The 13,561-nt window shown below is 38.6% G+C and overlaps 1 protein-coding gene across 1 annotated transcript in view; it reads right to left on the minus strand.

The window, feature by feature from the left end:
- Nucleotides 1-3,045: 3,045 nt before the first annotated feature.
- The window catches only part of LOC127660590 (CUB and sushi domain-containing protein 1-like), a 524,643-nt gene continuing 514,127 nt past the window's right edge, over nt 3,046-13,561 (minus strand). The window contains exons 68-70 of the mRNA XM_052150909.1: nt 9,684-9,816; nt 9,364-9,420; nt 3,046-5,317 (exon numbers count right to left, since the gene is read on the minus strand). Coding sequence (XP_052006869.1) covers nt 5,158-5,317; nt 9,364-9,420; nt 9,684-9,816 — 350 coding nt within the window. The 3' untranslated portion in view covers nt 3,046-5,157. The remainder of the gene's footprint in view (nt 5,318-9,363; nt 9,421-9,683; nt 9,817-13,561) is intronic.

Genomic DNA, 13,561 nt, shown 5'->3' on the forward strand with positions numbered 1-13,561 from the left:
CAGGTCACTGGCTGCATCTGAAACCAGGAAAATGCAGCCTCCGGAGGATGTACATGGAGGAAGGAAGGGATCAAGGCGTGTCCGAATCCAATGTTCATGTCACATCCTGTCTACTGACATACCTTCATCTGATCTATTTTTGAAGGCAGCATTAAGTGCTGTGAAAAAGTATTCCTGATTTCTTCTATTTTTGTGCATTTTTCATAATAAATTGTTTTAGATCTTCAAACAAGATATAACATAAAATAAAGGCAATCTGAGTAAACACAAAAATACAGTTTTTAAATGATAAGGTTATTTATTGAAGGAAAACTAAATATCCAATATCAACTTGGCCTGTGTGAAAAAGTATTTGCTCCTTAGTTACTAAATCCACAAATCTTTGAAACTGCATTCATAATGGGGCTCAGCTGAACTAGACACACCCAGACCTTATTACTGCCAGCCCTGTTCAATCAAATCAACCCCTAAATAGTAAATTTTCAGCAGCATGAATTTGGCTTAAAGGTCTCACCCAGTAGCACACTATGTCAAGGTCGAATGAAATTCCAGAAATAATGAGAAAAAAAGGTGATTGAAACACATCAGTGTGGGTAGAGTTGCAAAGCTATTTCAAAGGTTCTGGGACACCAAATAACCACAGTGAGAGCCATTATCGCCAAATGGAGAAAACTTGACACAGTCGTGAACCTTCCCAGAAGTTGCCGACCTTCCAAAATTCCTCCAAGAGCACAACGATGATTCATCCAGGAAGTCACAAAAAAGCCAAGGAACTGCAGGCCTCTCTCACATCAATAAAGTTGATTGTTTTGACTCCACTATCAAAGTGGTTCTCAACCTTTTTTTGATGAACACCCCCCTACTTCAGTCCCTTACCCCAGCTGCCCCTGCCAAATTATGTGATATAATTTCAAAGCGGAGACTTTGTTGTACCAAAAAAAAAAGAGAAAAAAAACAAACAACACAAAACTCAATATTTGCTTAATTTACTTAATGCAACTTTGTTTTGTTAATAAATTCTGTCTCAATTTCTGTCACTCAATCAACGTTGTGCCGATGTAGTGACACTAGGGGTCGCTCTTGAGAGCCCCGAACACCATTCTTTGAGAAAAGTCCAATGAGAATTGGAGAATTTGCATGCCCCTACCCTGGACATGCGGGCATAAAAGGAGCTGGAATGCAATTCCATTCAGATTTTTTCTTCGGAGCTAAGCGGTTGTACTATCAGCGAGCTGAATACTACTGCTGTTCCATTTACCCCTTAAGAAGTGTATGCTGTTGGATATACGCCACCTTTCCAGCGGCTTTCTCTCCTTCTGCATGTCTAGTGCAGATTTCGCCCCTGGGCACTTCGACAGCGCTAAAACTGTGTATATTCCTGCTAAAGAGTATATTTTCTCTATTAGAGCGCACACATTGATGTCGAATGTCTTTTTAAAGACACAGATTCCTCTGAGGAAGGACCTTCTTTCTCAGGGATGAGGCACAATCTGGCACCCGTGCCCAGACCTCTGGAACCTCCATGTCTGGCCTTTGGATGGGATGTGGAAGATCTAAGTGGCCTACCACCAGCAGTCGTAGACGCGATCACTCAAGCCAGAGCTCCCTCTACCTGGCAGCTTTATGCCCTTAAGTGGTGTTTGTTCACAAATTGGGGTTCTTCCCGAGCCAAAGACCCCCAAAGATGGGCAGTCGGGTCACTGCTTTCCTTCCTGGAGGCGGCTATCCCCCTCCACCTTGAAGGTATACGTAGCCGCTATAGCCGCACACCACAACGCAGAGGATGGTAAGTCTCTAGGGAAACACGACCTGATCATCAGTTTCTTCACAAGCGCCCTGAGGCAGAATCCTCCCAGGTCATGCCTCTTCTCCTCATTGGATGATCTTCTTGGGCCTTGGAGAGCCCCATTTGAGCCGCAAGAGTCTGTCGAGCTGACATCTAGATAAACATTTTAATGCAAAGATTAACTTGACGATAGGTTTGATTATTATGACTGACAAACCTAATTTGTAACCTAATGCCCCCTTTGAGAACCCTGCACTATCAGAAAGACACTGGCCAAAAATGCCATACACTGCTATCTCAGAATATCATTAAGGCAATTAATCAATTAATTTTCCAAAATACACCTTGATGATTCTCAAACATTTTGGGAGAATGTTCTGTGGATTGATGTGTCAAAAGTGGAACTGTTTGGAAGAGAGGGGTCCCGTTACATCTGGCGAAAATCAAACACAGAATTCCAAAGAAAGAACATTATACATACGGTCAAGCATGGTGGTGGTAGTGTGATGGTGTGGGGATGCTTTGAGGCTTCAGGGCCAGGGCGACTTGCAATAATTGAAGGCAACATGAATTCTGCTCTCTACCAGAAAATCCTAAAGGTAGAATGTCTGGTCATCAGTTTGTGGGTTGAAGCTCAAGTGCAACTGGATTATACAGCAAGACAATGATCCAAAGCACAGGAGTAAGTCCACCTCTGAATGGCTCAAAAGAAGCTAAATTAAAGTTTTGGAGTGGCCTAGTCAAAGTGCTGACTTGAACCTGATTGAGATGCTGTGGCAGGACCTTAAAGGGGCAGTTCATGCTCAAAAACCCTCCAATGTGGCTGAACTAAAGCAGTTCTGCAAAGAAGAGTGGGCCAAAATTCCATCACAGCATTATGAAAGACTGATCTCCATTATCGGAAGTATTTGGTTGCAGTTGTTGCTGCTAAAGGTTGCACAACCAGCTATTGACACAGCGAAATTGAAGGTATCTATAACTGTGAAAATTAAATGGCATTTGTTATTAGTATATTTGGGGACCCCCTCAATTCTATTTTTGACTTCTTATGGGGGGTCCCTAGCTCCAATACACCCCACCCCCCCCCACCCCCCAATTGCCAGTGCAAATATACGCACCCCTAGTTGTATATAGCGATTAGGTATGATAGCTTAACAGTGAACAAGAAATCAACTTGTGTTGAAAGAAATACAGAAAGAGTACTTTTAGAAAAAGTTTAATATTTATCTCAAATAATACTTTTCAAAATATTTGTCATTTAACAATCTGCAGTTCTCTATTGTTCATCTTTTTCTCACGTCAAAGAACACATACGAGCTGAATATTTCACAAAAGCTCGTACATATTGACATTTGTTTGAAAATTTTAAACCATAGATATATACTTATGGTAGATAAACAATTAATTTACATTTTTTTACAGTAAAAACATTTATTTCAACAATTTTACCTACATTAATCAAAAAAGTACAGCATATTTAATAATTTTACAAATTCTGCATAAAAAATAGATTTCTGTACAAAAACATCTTTTGCACCTACTTCAAGTCAGCAGCACATGAATAAATGAACGAGAATGGCGAGTAGCACGATTGTTGGTTGAAAGTAAACTGTACAAAATGAAACCAAACAAAAAACATTATTGCAGCAAGCCTGAGAAAAGGCAAGACAAAGATTGCAGTGTGAGAAGACAAACCACCACCGTTCGGCTCCTCAAACACACAAAAACAAACTTTGACAGCATGATGCAACAGAAAACTTTGAAAAGCATTTGAAAACAGAACGTTTTTGATTGAAAATACAATCACTTTGAAAATATCTGATATCCAGTCGCAAAACTATAACAATGTCATTGTGCACGTTATGCTAGAAGCCATCGATGTGTATAACACGCAAGTGTATATGGTAACATTGAAAAAACAGGCATCAGTTATTATTTAACATGGAAAAATGGGAGTGCTTACAGTTTTTAGCACATGCACTGATATCAGCATGGTCATGACATTTAAATCACAGTGAAAATGCACCCCAGAAGCCCTACGCTCTTAAACTAGGTTAATGTAGTAATGATATGGGTCATTGGAAACCGGTATGGCCCGGACATGCATCTGAATCTAATAAGGCAGTGTTTCTTCGAGTTAGTTCAATTTGAACCCCACTGATTTTGTATTTCAGATGAGATTGGGGAGGTGTAGTAGGGATACACACTGGTTAAAACTGGTATAAAAACCAAAATAAATGAAAAAATGCATCAACTTGTGGGCTCAGATCACTCTTGTATAGGCATCCATACATAGATGAGAAATTGTTGCGTGAGCAATTGGTGAGCAAAGCTGTTATGATTCTAACTTAAAGTGAAATGTAATTTGTCCAAGCATTTACAGTATGTTTATGCTATTCAAAGCAATAAACCAGACATGCCATGAAGAAATCATAAACACGTGCATGATGTGCTATTTGACTGTGTTAAAAAGCAATCCAAAATGATAACAGAATGAAATGTGTGGATATTAAAGAAGATAGGTTCAATTGTGTCCTTATCACCTTTGTAAACATAAACAGAACATCATTTCAAAAATATATTCAGTCTCTCTCTTGATAGCCATAGCATGACATCATGCTCTCTATGGATAAGGGGTTGTGTTTATATATATATATGGTCTGTAAAACCCTGTATATATTTTTTTTCTATTTGTTTGTTTCTTCCAATACACTAATTTCATATCCTTTTCATACTAGTGCAAAATTTGTGCGATATAAAGTTTTCTCTTTAGTTTCAACGCAACAGTTGAGAGTTCTGTCCGCAACCAAGAGATGAACGTCTCATTTTGAGTTTTATTATGTCACCCTCTTGGTCGGCGTTCTCGATTAAGTGTGCTAAGCCACAATAGTCCAGTTGCGTTCGCATTTTGTGGTTTGTCTTCACTGAAGAAAATACTTGGTGTCGACAACTTTGTGGCGTTCAAAGACACTTGAGTATCTTTCCCAGGAAGTCTCTTTTTAAGGTGGGGAAACATATAAAAAAAAAAAAACAAGACAAAAGCAAAGGAGGAAAACAAAAACATCCTTTAAGTGCCATGTACGGTACAAATCCGAGAAAGCATGTTGACCGCATTTCTGTGGTTTTCGTTCTTTGAAAGTCTTGTTTCATTGATGTTTTTCTTTGATGTTTATTTGTTTATAATTTTTTGTTTTTTCTGTAAAAAATAGTCATCGGTTTAATATAATTTGTTTCTCGTCCATTGTAAGAGCTCGTGATAAAAGTAAGTCCGCATCTAAAGCAAAGTGCAGTCAGTTGTAAAGGAGTATTGGCGTCTGGTACCCACTGCTCTGAGGAAGAGCACGGTGTCGGTCCACAGCTGAAAATGAAGGCTATACTACTGTGCAGACTGTATTGAGGGTTGTATCAAACCTCACAGCCTTTGCTTCTGTCGGCTTCATGTTTGTATCATACATGGGATTCTCAAATGAAGCTTGTCCATTGGTGTTCTCGTGTCCTGCATATCCATTGTACTGGACTTTTGGTCTTGTTCTGGAAAGAAGGAAAATATATGGCAATATGTTAGGTTTTGCACTTCTTTTATTGCAAAACTGTATTATCAGAAATATTTACGTAATTTGTCTAAGGTGCACTCAGATGACCTCTAGATGCGTGGATGCAACATCATGTAAAAGCAATAGTTTTTGTGTACTGATGCCAATGTAGACTTTCATAATTCGCAGTCAGCTTTCAGTAATGTATTGTAATGCAAAAAGTAGTAAAAGGATGGGGGGGGCCTGGGTAGCTCAATGAGTAAAGACGCCGACTACCACCCTTGGACTCTCAAGTTTGAATCCAGGGTATGCTGAGTGACTCCAGCCAGGTCTCCTAAGCAACCAAATTGGCCCGGTTGCTAGGGAGGATAGTCACATGGGGTAACCTCCTCGCGTGAAAAAAACGCGTGATAAGATGCGTGGATTGACTGTCTGAGATTTGTCCTCCGCCACCCGGATTGAGGCGAGTCACTATGCCACCCTGAGGACGCAGTGGGAATTGGGCATAACAAATTGGGGAGACAAAGGGGAGAAACATTTTAAAATAAAAGTCCCGCCACTATCGCTTTTTGATAGAGACATCGTCTCTTTACTCGAGAATAAAAAAGCACAATTTATGATATAATGTAATAATTGTTGACAGAATTTATTGCTGATTTGAAATAAGTTATTTTCTCGATATTTTAACCAACTGCTTTGGAGATTTCTTTATTTACTCATTCAGGATCCGCCTCCCCCTTTCAAGATTTTGGTTATTCCCCAATAAAAAATGGCTGCCCAGAGGCATTACAAGCATAGACTTTTGTCCCATATTTTATTGATAGATGCCAAAGCACTCAAGGGGGACCAACCTTCTATGGCAATTGGATGGTGACACATCCCATATAAAAGTGGCAAAACACTTGAGGGGTACCCATTGTCCCATATTTACATGGCAAAAAGTTGGCAACCCTATAGCCTTGTGATATGCCTGAAGTGTTTATCTCATATGCGAGTGAATGATTTTAAACATATTTTTCAAAAGTACTATTCATTATAGGTTTAATGACGATAAAATGACTGAGTGCACCTTTAAACACTGATTACCATATATATATATATATATAACACATTTTTTACATTTATGGGAGGAACAACATACACATTAGACATGTTAGATAAAGCCTAAATTAAAAGAACATGATGTCTTTTTCCAACAATGAGGAGTGACAAATGTGTTAGCTTCTGTTAGTTTATTCAAACTTTAGGACAAGGACAAATGTCTCCTACCGCCTATTAAAAATTATTCTTTAGAAAACATTCAGGTAAAGGAATAGTTCACCCAAATTTTGTCATCATTTACTCTGATTTGCAATCATGCTGTTTCAAGCCTGTTTGAGTTTCGTTCTTCCTTGAAACACAAAATGGAATATTTGGCAGAATGTCTCAGCTGCCCATTTTTCAGTGAAAGTGGATGATGATTTATAATGCCACATTCTAAGCAGGACAAAAAAAACTAAATAAAAAAAAAAATATCCCAAAAGTAGTCCATACAATTCATGCACTATATCGCAAGTGTTCTAATATACTATAATGGGATTGTGTGAGAAAAAGTTTGAAATTGATGTTTCATTGCTTGTGTTTAATTAAACAATGGCACCATTAGATGCATCAGACTAGGTTTAATGTTGTTAACAAATGCTGTTGTTGTTGTTTGAATATGCACAACCAAAAAAGGGAAATGAGAGCTATGGCAGAAATTATTCATGAACACTTTTATTCTGTTAGTCACACAAAGCTATCAAGCCTGATCTTATAAAAATTACGTGATTATGGCGACATTTTTTCGATATGATATTACGTGGTTCCTTACACGTATAGCGGCAGTTCTGAGGTGGAATGTCCACTGTGTGACACTAAAAGTGAGTTAAATGTTCTTCCAAACAGATTCTATTGAGTTTTAAATCAACAAAACTGACCTCCCTACCAAAAACCTTAAACCTAAACCTAACTGATAGTGTCATAAAAAGCAAACGTGAGATGAAAAACACAATGGCTAAAGCAAGCATGTAGTTTGACACTTTTGGCTTACGGGTTGACTTGCATGCTCTTCAGGACTCGCAGCAGAGCTACCACATAATTGAATCGCGCTTGATCAAGCTGTAAATGTGGTTGGTTGTGTAAAGTAAACATAAAAATGTATCACTAAAGTCATGTGCTATAGTAAAAGTGTTTAGATATTGTAAGATAGTATTGTGTGAGGAACAAGATGAAAAGTATTTATAAACAAATAATTTGATGTTTTAATCGTGATTATTGTGAAACTGAATAAAAGTAAATGTTTAAGTGCTTTTACTGTTTTACCAAAAATGTGCCATGTGCCATGTACAAATAATTTTGCAAACATGTAGGTATATGTGGCAGGGCGGAGGGCGTGGCCGGGTCGTGATTTTACACACCCGGTCCCTTATCAGGCTAATTAAGCCTCCAAGAGGGATAAAGGCCGATTGCGGAAGGGGGTGCGACAGAGTGAGATCGTTTACGGACATGTCCGTCATGTGTGTGTGTTTGTCTTTGGTTTAAGTTAATCATTAAACTATTATTTATATTGTCAAGCCAGTTCTCGCCTCCTGCTTTCCATTGAACTGCTTTACACTGGTGCCGACATCAGGGAAGGTGGAGGGATACGCCGTAGTAGAGTTCTCACCACTACCATCCACCCCAATGGAGCAGTCAGGGCCACTGCCAGGGGCGGAGGAGTCCCCTACCGCTGAAACGGGAGGGCTCGCTGCCGACCGCCTGGATCGGGAGAACTGCTGCCAGGGGCGGGGGCGCAGGGGAGTTCCCCAAGAACGCGGAGGGGCGTTCCGTCCACCAGGGGTGCAGCTGTCGTCTGTTAGAGGGTGGAAGAGTGGCCGAGGAACAAGCTACGGCGTATCGGAGAACTGGCGAGTAAGTGTTTTTTTTATAGTGCTATTTTGTCCTTTTTGGAGATATAAATAACCATTCACTATCAATGCAAGGGAAAGTTTGGCAGAATGTTCATGCTGCTCATACAAATATGTGTTTTACGGAAGAAGAAAAATGACAGGGCTGGGACAACATAAGGTCAAGTGAATTGCATTTTTGGGTGAGCTATTCCTTTCAAGCTTTTGAGCATATCTCCAGGAAGCAAAATTTATTTATCAAAGATTCCTTATAAAGAAATCAATGGTTTCATATCAAGTATTATTTTAAACTATGAAACTTACTTAAACACAATTCGTAAACTACTGCAAGCTAAAACCAGATTAATATGGACTGTATGCAAAACTAGAGGACAAACAGTCACCATTTTCAAATTCCTCTCACTTTCCGAATGCAAACATTGCTTCCTCTGACCAACACTAATTAAAACTATTAAAAAACACATTTTCCAAAGGTGACAGATTTCTTTATGTTGTAAATTGTGAGTACTGTAACTTATTCTCAGCCTTCACTCGGCTGCCAGTTGATGATATGATTTATGATCTCACTCAAATTGTATACTCTAAATCTTAATAAATCATCTAAATCCCATGCCTGAATCAAATTTCCTCTGGCTAACACTGACTGCTGCATCACTGCATTGGGCAAAATTCAATCTCATGATATTCCGGTGGCAAATGTACACAAACATAAATAAAGAGGATGACGTTTAGTTGCTCAAATTAGGGTTGACAGAAATGACAATCTAACATGGGACTACAAGAAAGTATGTAAATCAGTTTATTGCCCACAATTCCTGCACTCTGTCCTCCCTGCTGAACCCCACCCCACCCCCACTCTAAATGTGGTTTGCTAGTCTTAGCTGGTTTAAGATGGTCGGTCAGCTGGTTTTCCAGCCTGACCAGCTGGCTAGTGCCAAGAAACTCGCAAAAACAATCAACACAGCTTACACAGTGTGGGAGACCAACTTATCACCTTAAGCTGGTTTAAGCTAGTTTTCTCAACAGAGCTACCTCAGACGAGATGAGTAAATAAAATCAGACAATGATGGTGTGTACAGGGGTCGTTGCCTGTTGCGTTCGCTTTCGAGGGTCTTACCTGGAGTCGGCCAAGTCTTTGGGTCTCTCATTGTCATCTGTGCCATGTGATAGTGCCCTGCCAATTTTATTTATTTTAATATCGAGGAACTGTCATGCTTCATGACAATTGTCACATTCTTTTGTTTTGTGTAGGGAAACTCCCATGCTTAAATTTGAACACAATGGCATGTATTGTCTGCTTAGTATTAAAAATATGAAATTGCAATTATAAACTTCACATAGGAGTTTCCCATGACTGCATCGACACAATGACGTTTCACATCCATTACGGACAAACAGCATCAACACATGGGAAAAGACAGTGAAGTAAGCTCTTACCTGTGTTTGTAGAGGTAAAAGGCAAACCCTGATAAAATGAGAGCAAAGAAGGGCACTAGAATGGCAGCTGCCACTGAGCTGCTGTTTGTGCCATAGTAAGGATTCAACGAATCCATGTCTGTGGTAATTAGACCTAAGGAACAAAGAATTAAAAAACATTGTATTTTTTAATTGTATTTTAAACATTAAAAACCACATGCAATGATTTGTTGGGCATAGGTGTATTTCCTGTGATGACACATTTCCTGTTGAAACAGGAAGTTTGGGTGAAACATATTGCAGGGCTCTTTACCCTTTTTATAAATTGATAATATCCTTTAGATAGCACAACAGTCTGATTACAAAAGTAAAAATCCCATTCATTTATTTCCACAGGCAAATTGATTTTCAACGATAACTTATAAACTTAATGATATTAATTGACTAACTGGGGCCCAGGTCAGGAAGCAGACAAACTGGTTAATCCGAGCGTCTGCTAGCTGCCATGAGGCGTCACACAGGTCACATAAACTACAACACATAGAGACAGTATCACCTAGATATCTCATAGAGACTGTGTCTGTTCCCGAACTACCAAACACAATACCCTCACTAAATCATTTAGAAAAAAATTTGATTAAGGTCAAACTTGAACAAAACAAACAAATTAAAAATAAACATCATATAAAAATAGGGCTACTAAACATTAGATCTCTTGCTACCAAAGCACTAATTGTCAATGAAATGATTACAGATCATAGATTGGATGCGCTCTGTTTGACTGAAACCTGGCTTAAACCGGATGAATATATTAGTTTAAATGAATCTACTCCCCAGGTTATTGTTATAAACATGAGCCTCGTCTGAAGGGCGAGGAGGAGGTGTTGCTACAATTTACAGTGAAGTTTTTGGTGTTACTCAGAGGACAGGATATAAATGTAAGTCTTTTGAACTAATAATGCTTAATGTGACACCGTCAAATACAAATATAAATAAAAAATCTCTGTAGATCCTTTACCCTTGCTACAGTGTATAGATCACCGGGCCTTATTCAGATTTCCTTAGTGAATTTTCAAATTTTCTATCAGATCTTGTAGTTACTGTAGATAGAGCCTTAATTGTTGGTGACTTCAACATTCACATAGATAATGAAAATGATACATTGGGATTAGCATTTATCGATATTCTCAACTCTCTCGGAGTCAGACAAAATGTAACAGGACCAACTCATACGCCATAATCATACGCTAGATTTAATTCTTTCATATGGAGTTGATGTTGATAATATAGAAATTCTGCAGCAGAGCGATGACATCTCGGATCATTGCCTGCGTCTCTTGTATGCTGCGATCAGCTACTGTTACTCAATCTACACCACGCTATCGTTTAGGTAGAACTATTCTTTCGACCACTAAAGATAGCTTCACTAATACTCTTCAGATCTATCTCATATACTCAATAAACCACTAAAGCCCAGAAGAACTTGATGAAATAACAAAAAATTTAAATGCAGTCTTCTCTAGCACCCTTGATGTTGTCAGCCCCACTTCGATTAAAAAAATAAAAAAATAAGCCCTGCACCATGGTACAATGATCACACTCATGCTCTCAAGAGAGCAGCTTCGGAAAATAGGCGCATGTGGAAAAATACAAAATTAGAAGTATTTCAGGGTGCATGGAAGGATAGTGTCTGTAGCTACAAACACGCACTAAAAGCTGCCAGGTCAGCATATTTTAGTAAACTCATAGAAAATAACCACAACAATCCTAGATGTTTATTCAGTACTGTGGCTAAATTGGTTAGGAATAAAGCCTCAACCGAACCAGATATTACGTCACACCTCAAGAGTAATGACTTCATGAATTTCTTTACAGATAAAATTGAAATAATCAGAAATAAAATTGGAATTATGCAATCATCTGTCATAGCACCTCAGAAATCAGAGTCGACTAATTTCCCTCATGTGCATCTTCAATCCTTAGCTATCATAGGTCATGAAGAGCTAACAAAACTTATCGAAACATCAAAAGCCACAACTTGTTTGTTAGATCCAATACCAACTAAGCTCTTAAAAGAGGTATCTCCTGTAATATCAGAACCTCTTCTTAATATCATTAACTCCTCGCTATGCTTAGGACATGTCCCAAGAAACTTTAAAATGGCAATTATCAAACCGCTAATTAAGAAGCCACAACTTGATTCTGGAGAACTTGCTAATTATAGACCGATTTCAAATCTCCCGTTTATGTCAAAAATACTAGAAAGGGTAGTATCCTCCCAAATATGTTCATTTCTACAGAAAAATAGTATATATGAAGAATTTCAATCTGGATTTAGGCCTCATCACAGTACAGAGACTGCACTTATCAGAGTTACAAATGACTTGCTCTTATCATCTGATCGCGGCAGCATTTCTCTTCTAGTGCTTTTAGATCTTAGTGCTGCATTAGACCACGATAGATCACGACATTCTCTTGAATAGGCTGGAGAATTATGTTGGAATTTGTGGAGTGGCATTAGCATGGTTTAGGTCATATTTAGCAGACCGTTACCACTTTGTCTATGTAAATGAGGAATTGTCAAACCAAACAAAAGTAAAATATGGAGTGCCACAGGGATCAGTTTTAGGGCCTCTGCTTTTCTCCATGTATATGCTTCCCCTGGGAGATATTATCAGGAATCAGTGGAATAAGTTTCCACTGCTATGCTGATGATACACAACTTTATATTTCTTCAAAACCTGATGAGATTTCACAATTATCAAAATTAACAGAGTGTATCAATGAAATAAAAGATTGGATGGCCAGAAATTTCCTTCTACTCAATTCTGACAAAACAGAGGTTCTAATTATTGGACCAAAAAGCTCTAAAAATAAGCCACTAAAATATAATTTGACTCTAGATGGATGTACCGTTACATCATCTTCAACAGCAAAGAACTTAGGTGTTATATTTGATACAAATCTGTCCTTTGAAAATCAAATTACAAATGTTTGTAGAACAGCATTCTTCCACCTAAGAAATATTGCTAAATTAAGGCACATGCTCTCGGTTGCTGATGCCGAAAAACTAATTCATCGTTCATGACCTCAAGACTAGATTATTGTAATGCATTACTGGGAGGATGTCCAGCAAGATCAATAAATAAACTTCAATTGGTTCAAAATGCAGCAGCCAGAGTGCTGGCGAGAACCAAGAAATATGATCATATTAGCCCCATTTTATCATCGCTACATTGGCTACCTGTTAAATTTCAGTATTGATTTTAAAATTCTGTTATCTCATTACAAAGCTTTGAATGGTCTAGCTCCACTAGTACTTAAGTGATCTTCTAACACGCTATATTCCAACACGTTCATTAAGATCACAAAATTCTGGCCTATTAATAGTTCCTAGAATATCAAAATCCACAAAAGGAGGAAGATCCTTTTCATATTTGGCTCCTAAACTATGGAATAATCTCCCAAACACTGTTAGAGATGCAGACACACTCTCTCAGTTTAAGTCTAGACTAAAGACTCATCTATTTAGCCAGGCATACACCTAATTTATCCCACACTTAGGCTGCTTTAGTTGAGTCTGCGGAACTAGAAACATTGAGCATGATCTCAAACTCTGCAATAAATTGAATGGCATCTACGCTTACATCTTTTTATTTGTTTCCCTGTCTCAACCTCGGGACTCCTATCCTGAGGTCACCAGAACCGGCTGGATCCAGCACCATTCCTGCTTCATGTTGGACTCCACTGCTACATGTCAGCTGAATGATGATGACTAAATCGCGGTCGATTGATGGACTACGATCGTGAAATGGAATGCATAGACTAACTATTGCCCACAAAAGCCTTAGATCGGCCAATTGACAGGGACACTTGCATCTATGTGAACCTCTACAATT

Source organism: Xyrauchen texanus, chromosome 20 (genome assembly GCF_025860055.1).
Source record: "Xyrauchen texanus isolate HMW12.3.18 chromosome 20, RBS_HiC_50CHRs, whole genome shotgun sequence".
Taxonomy (NCBI): Eukaryota; Metazoa; Chordata; class Actinopteri; order Cypriniformes; family Catostomidae; genus Xyrauchen; species Xyrauchen texanus.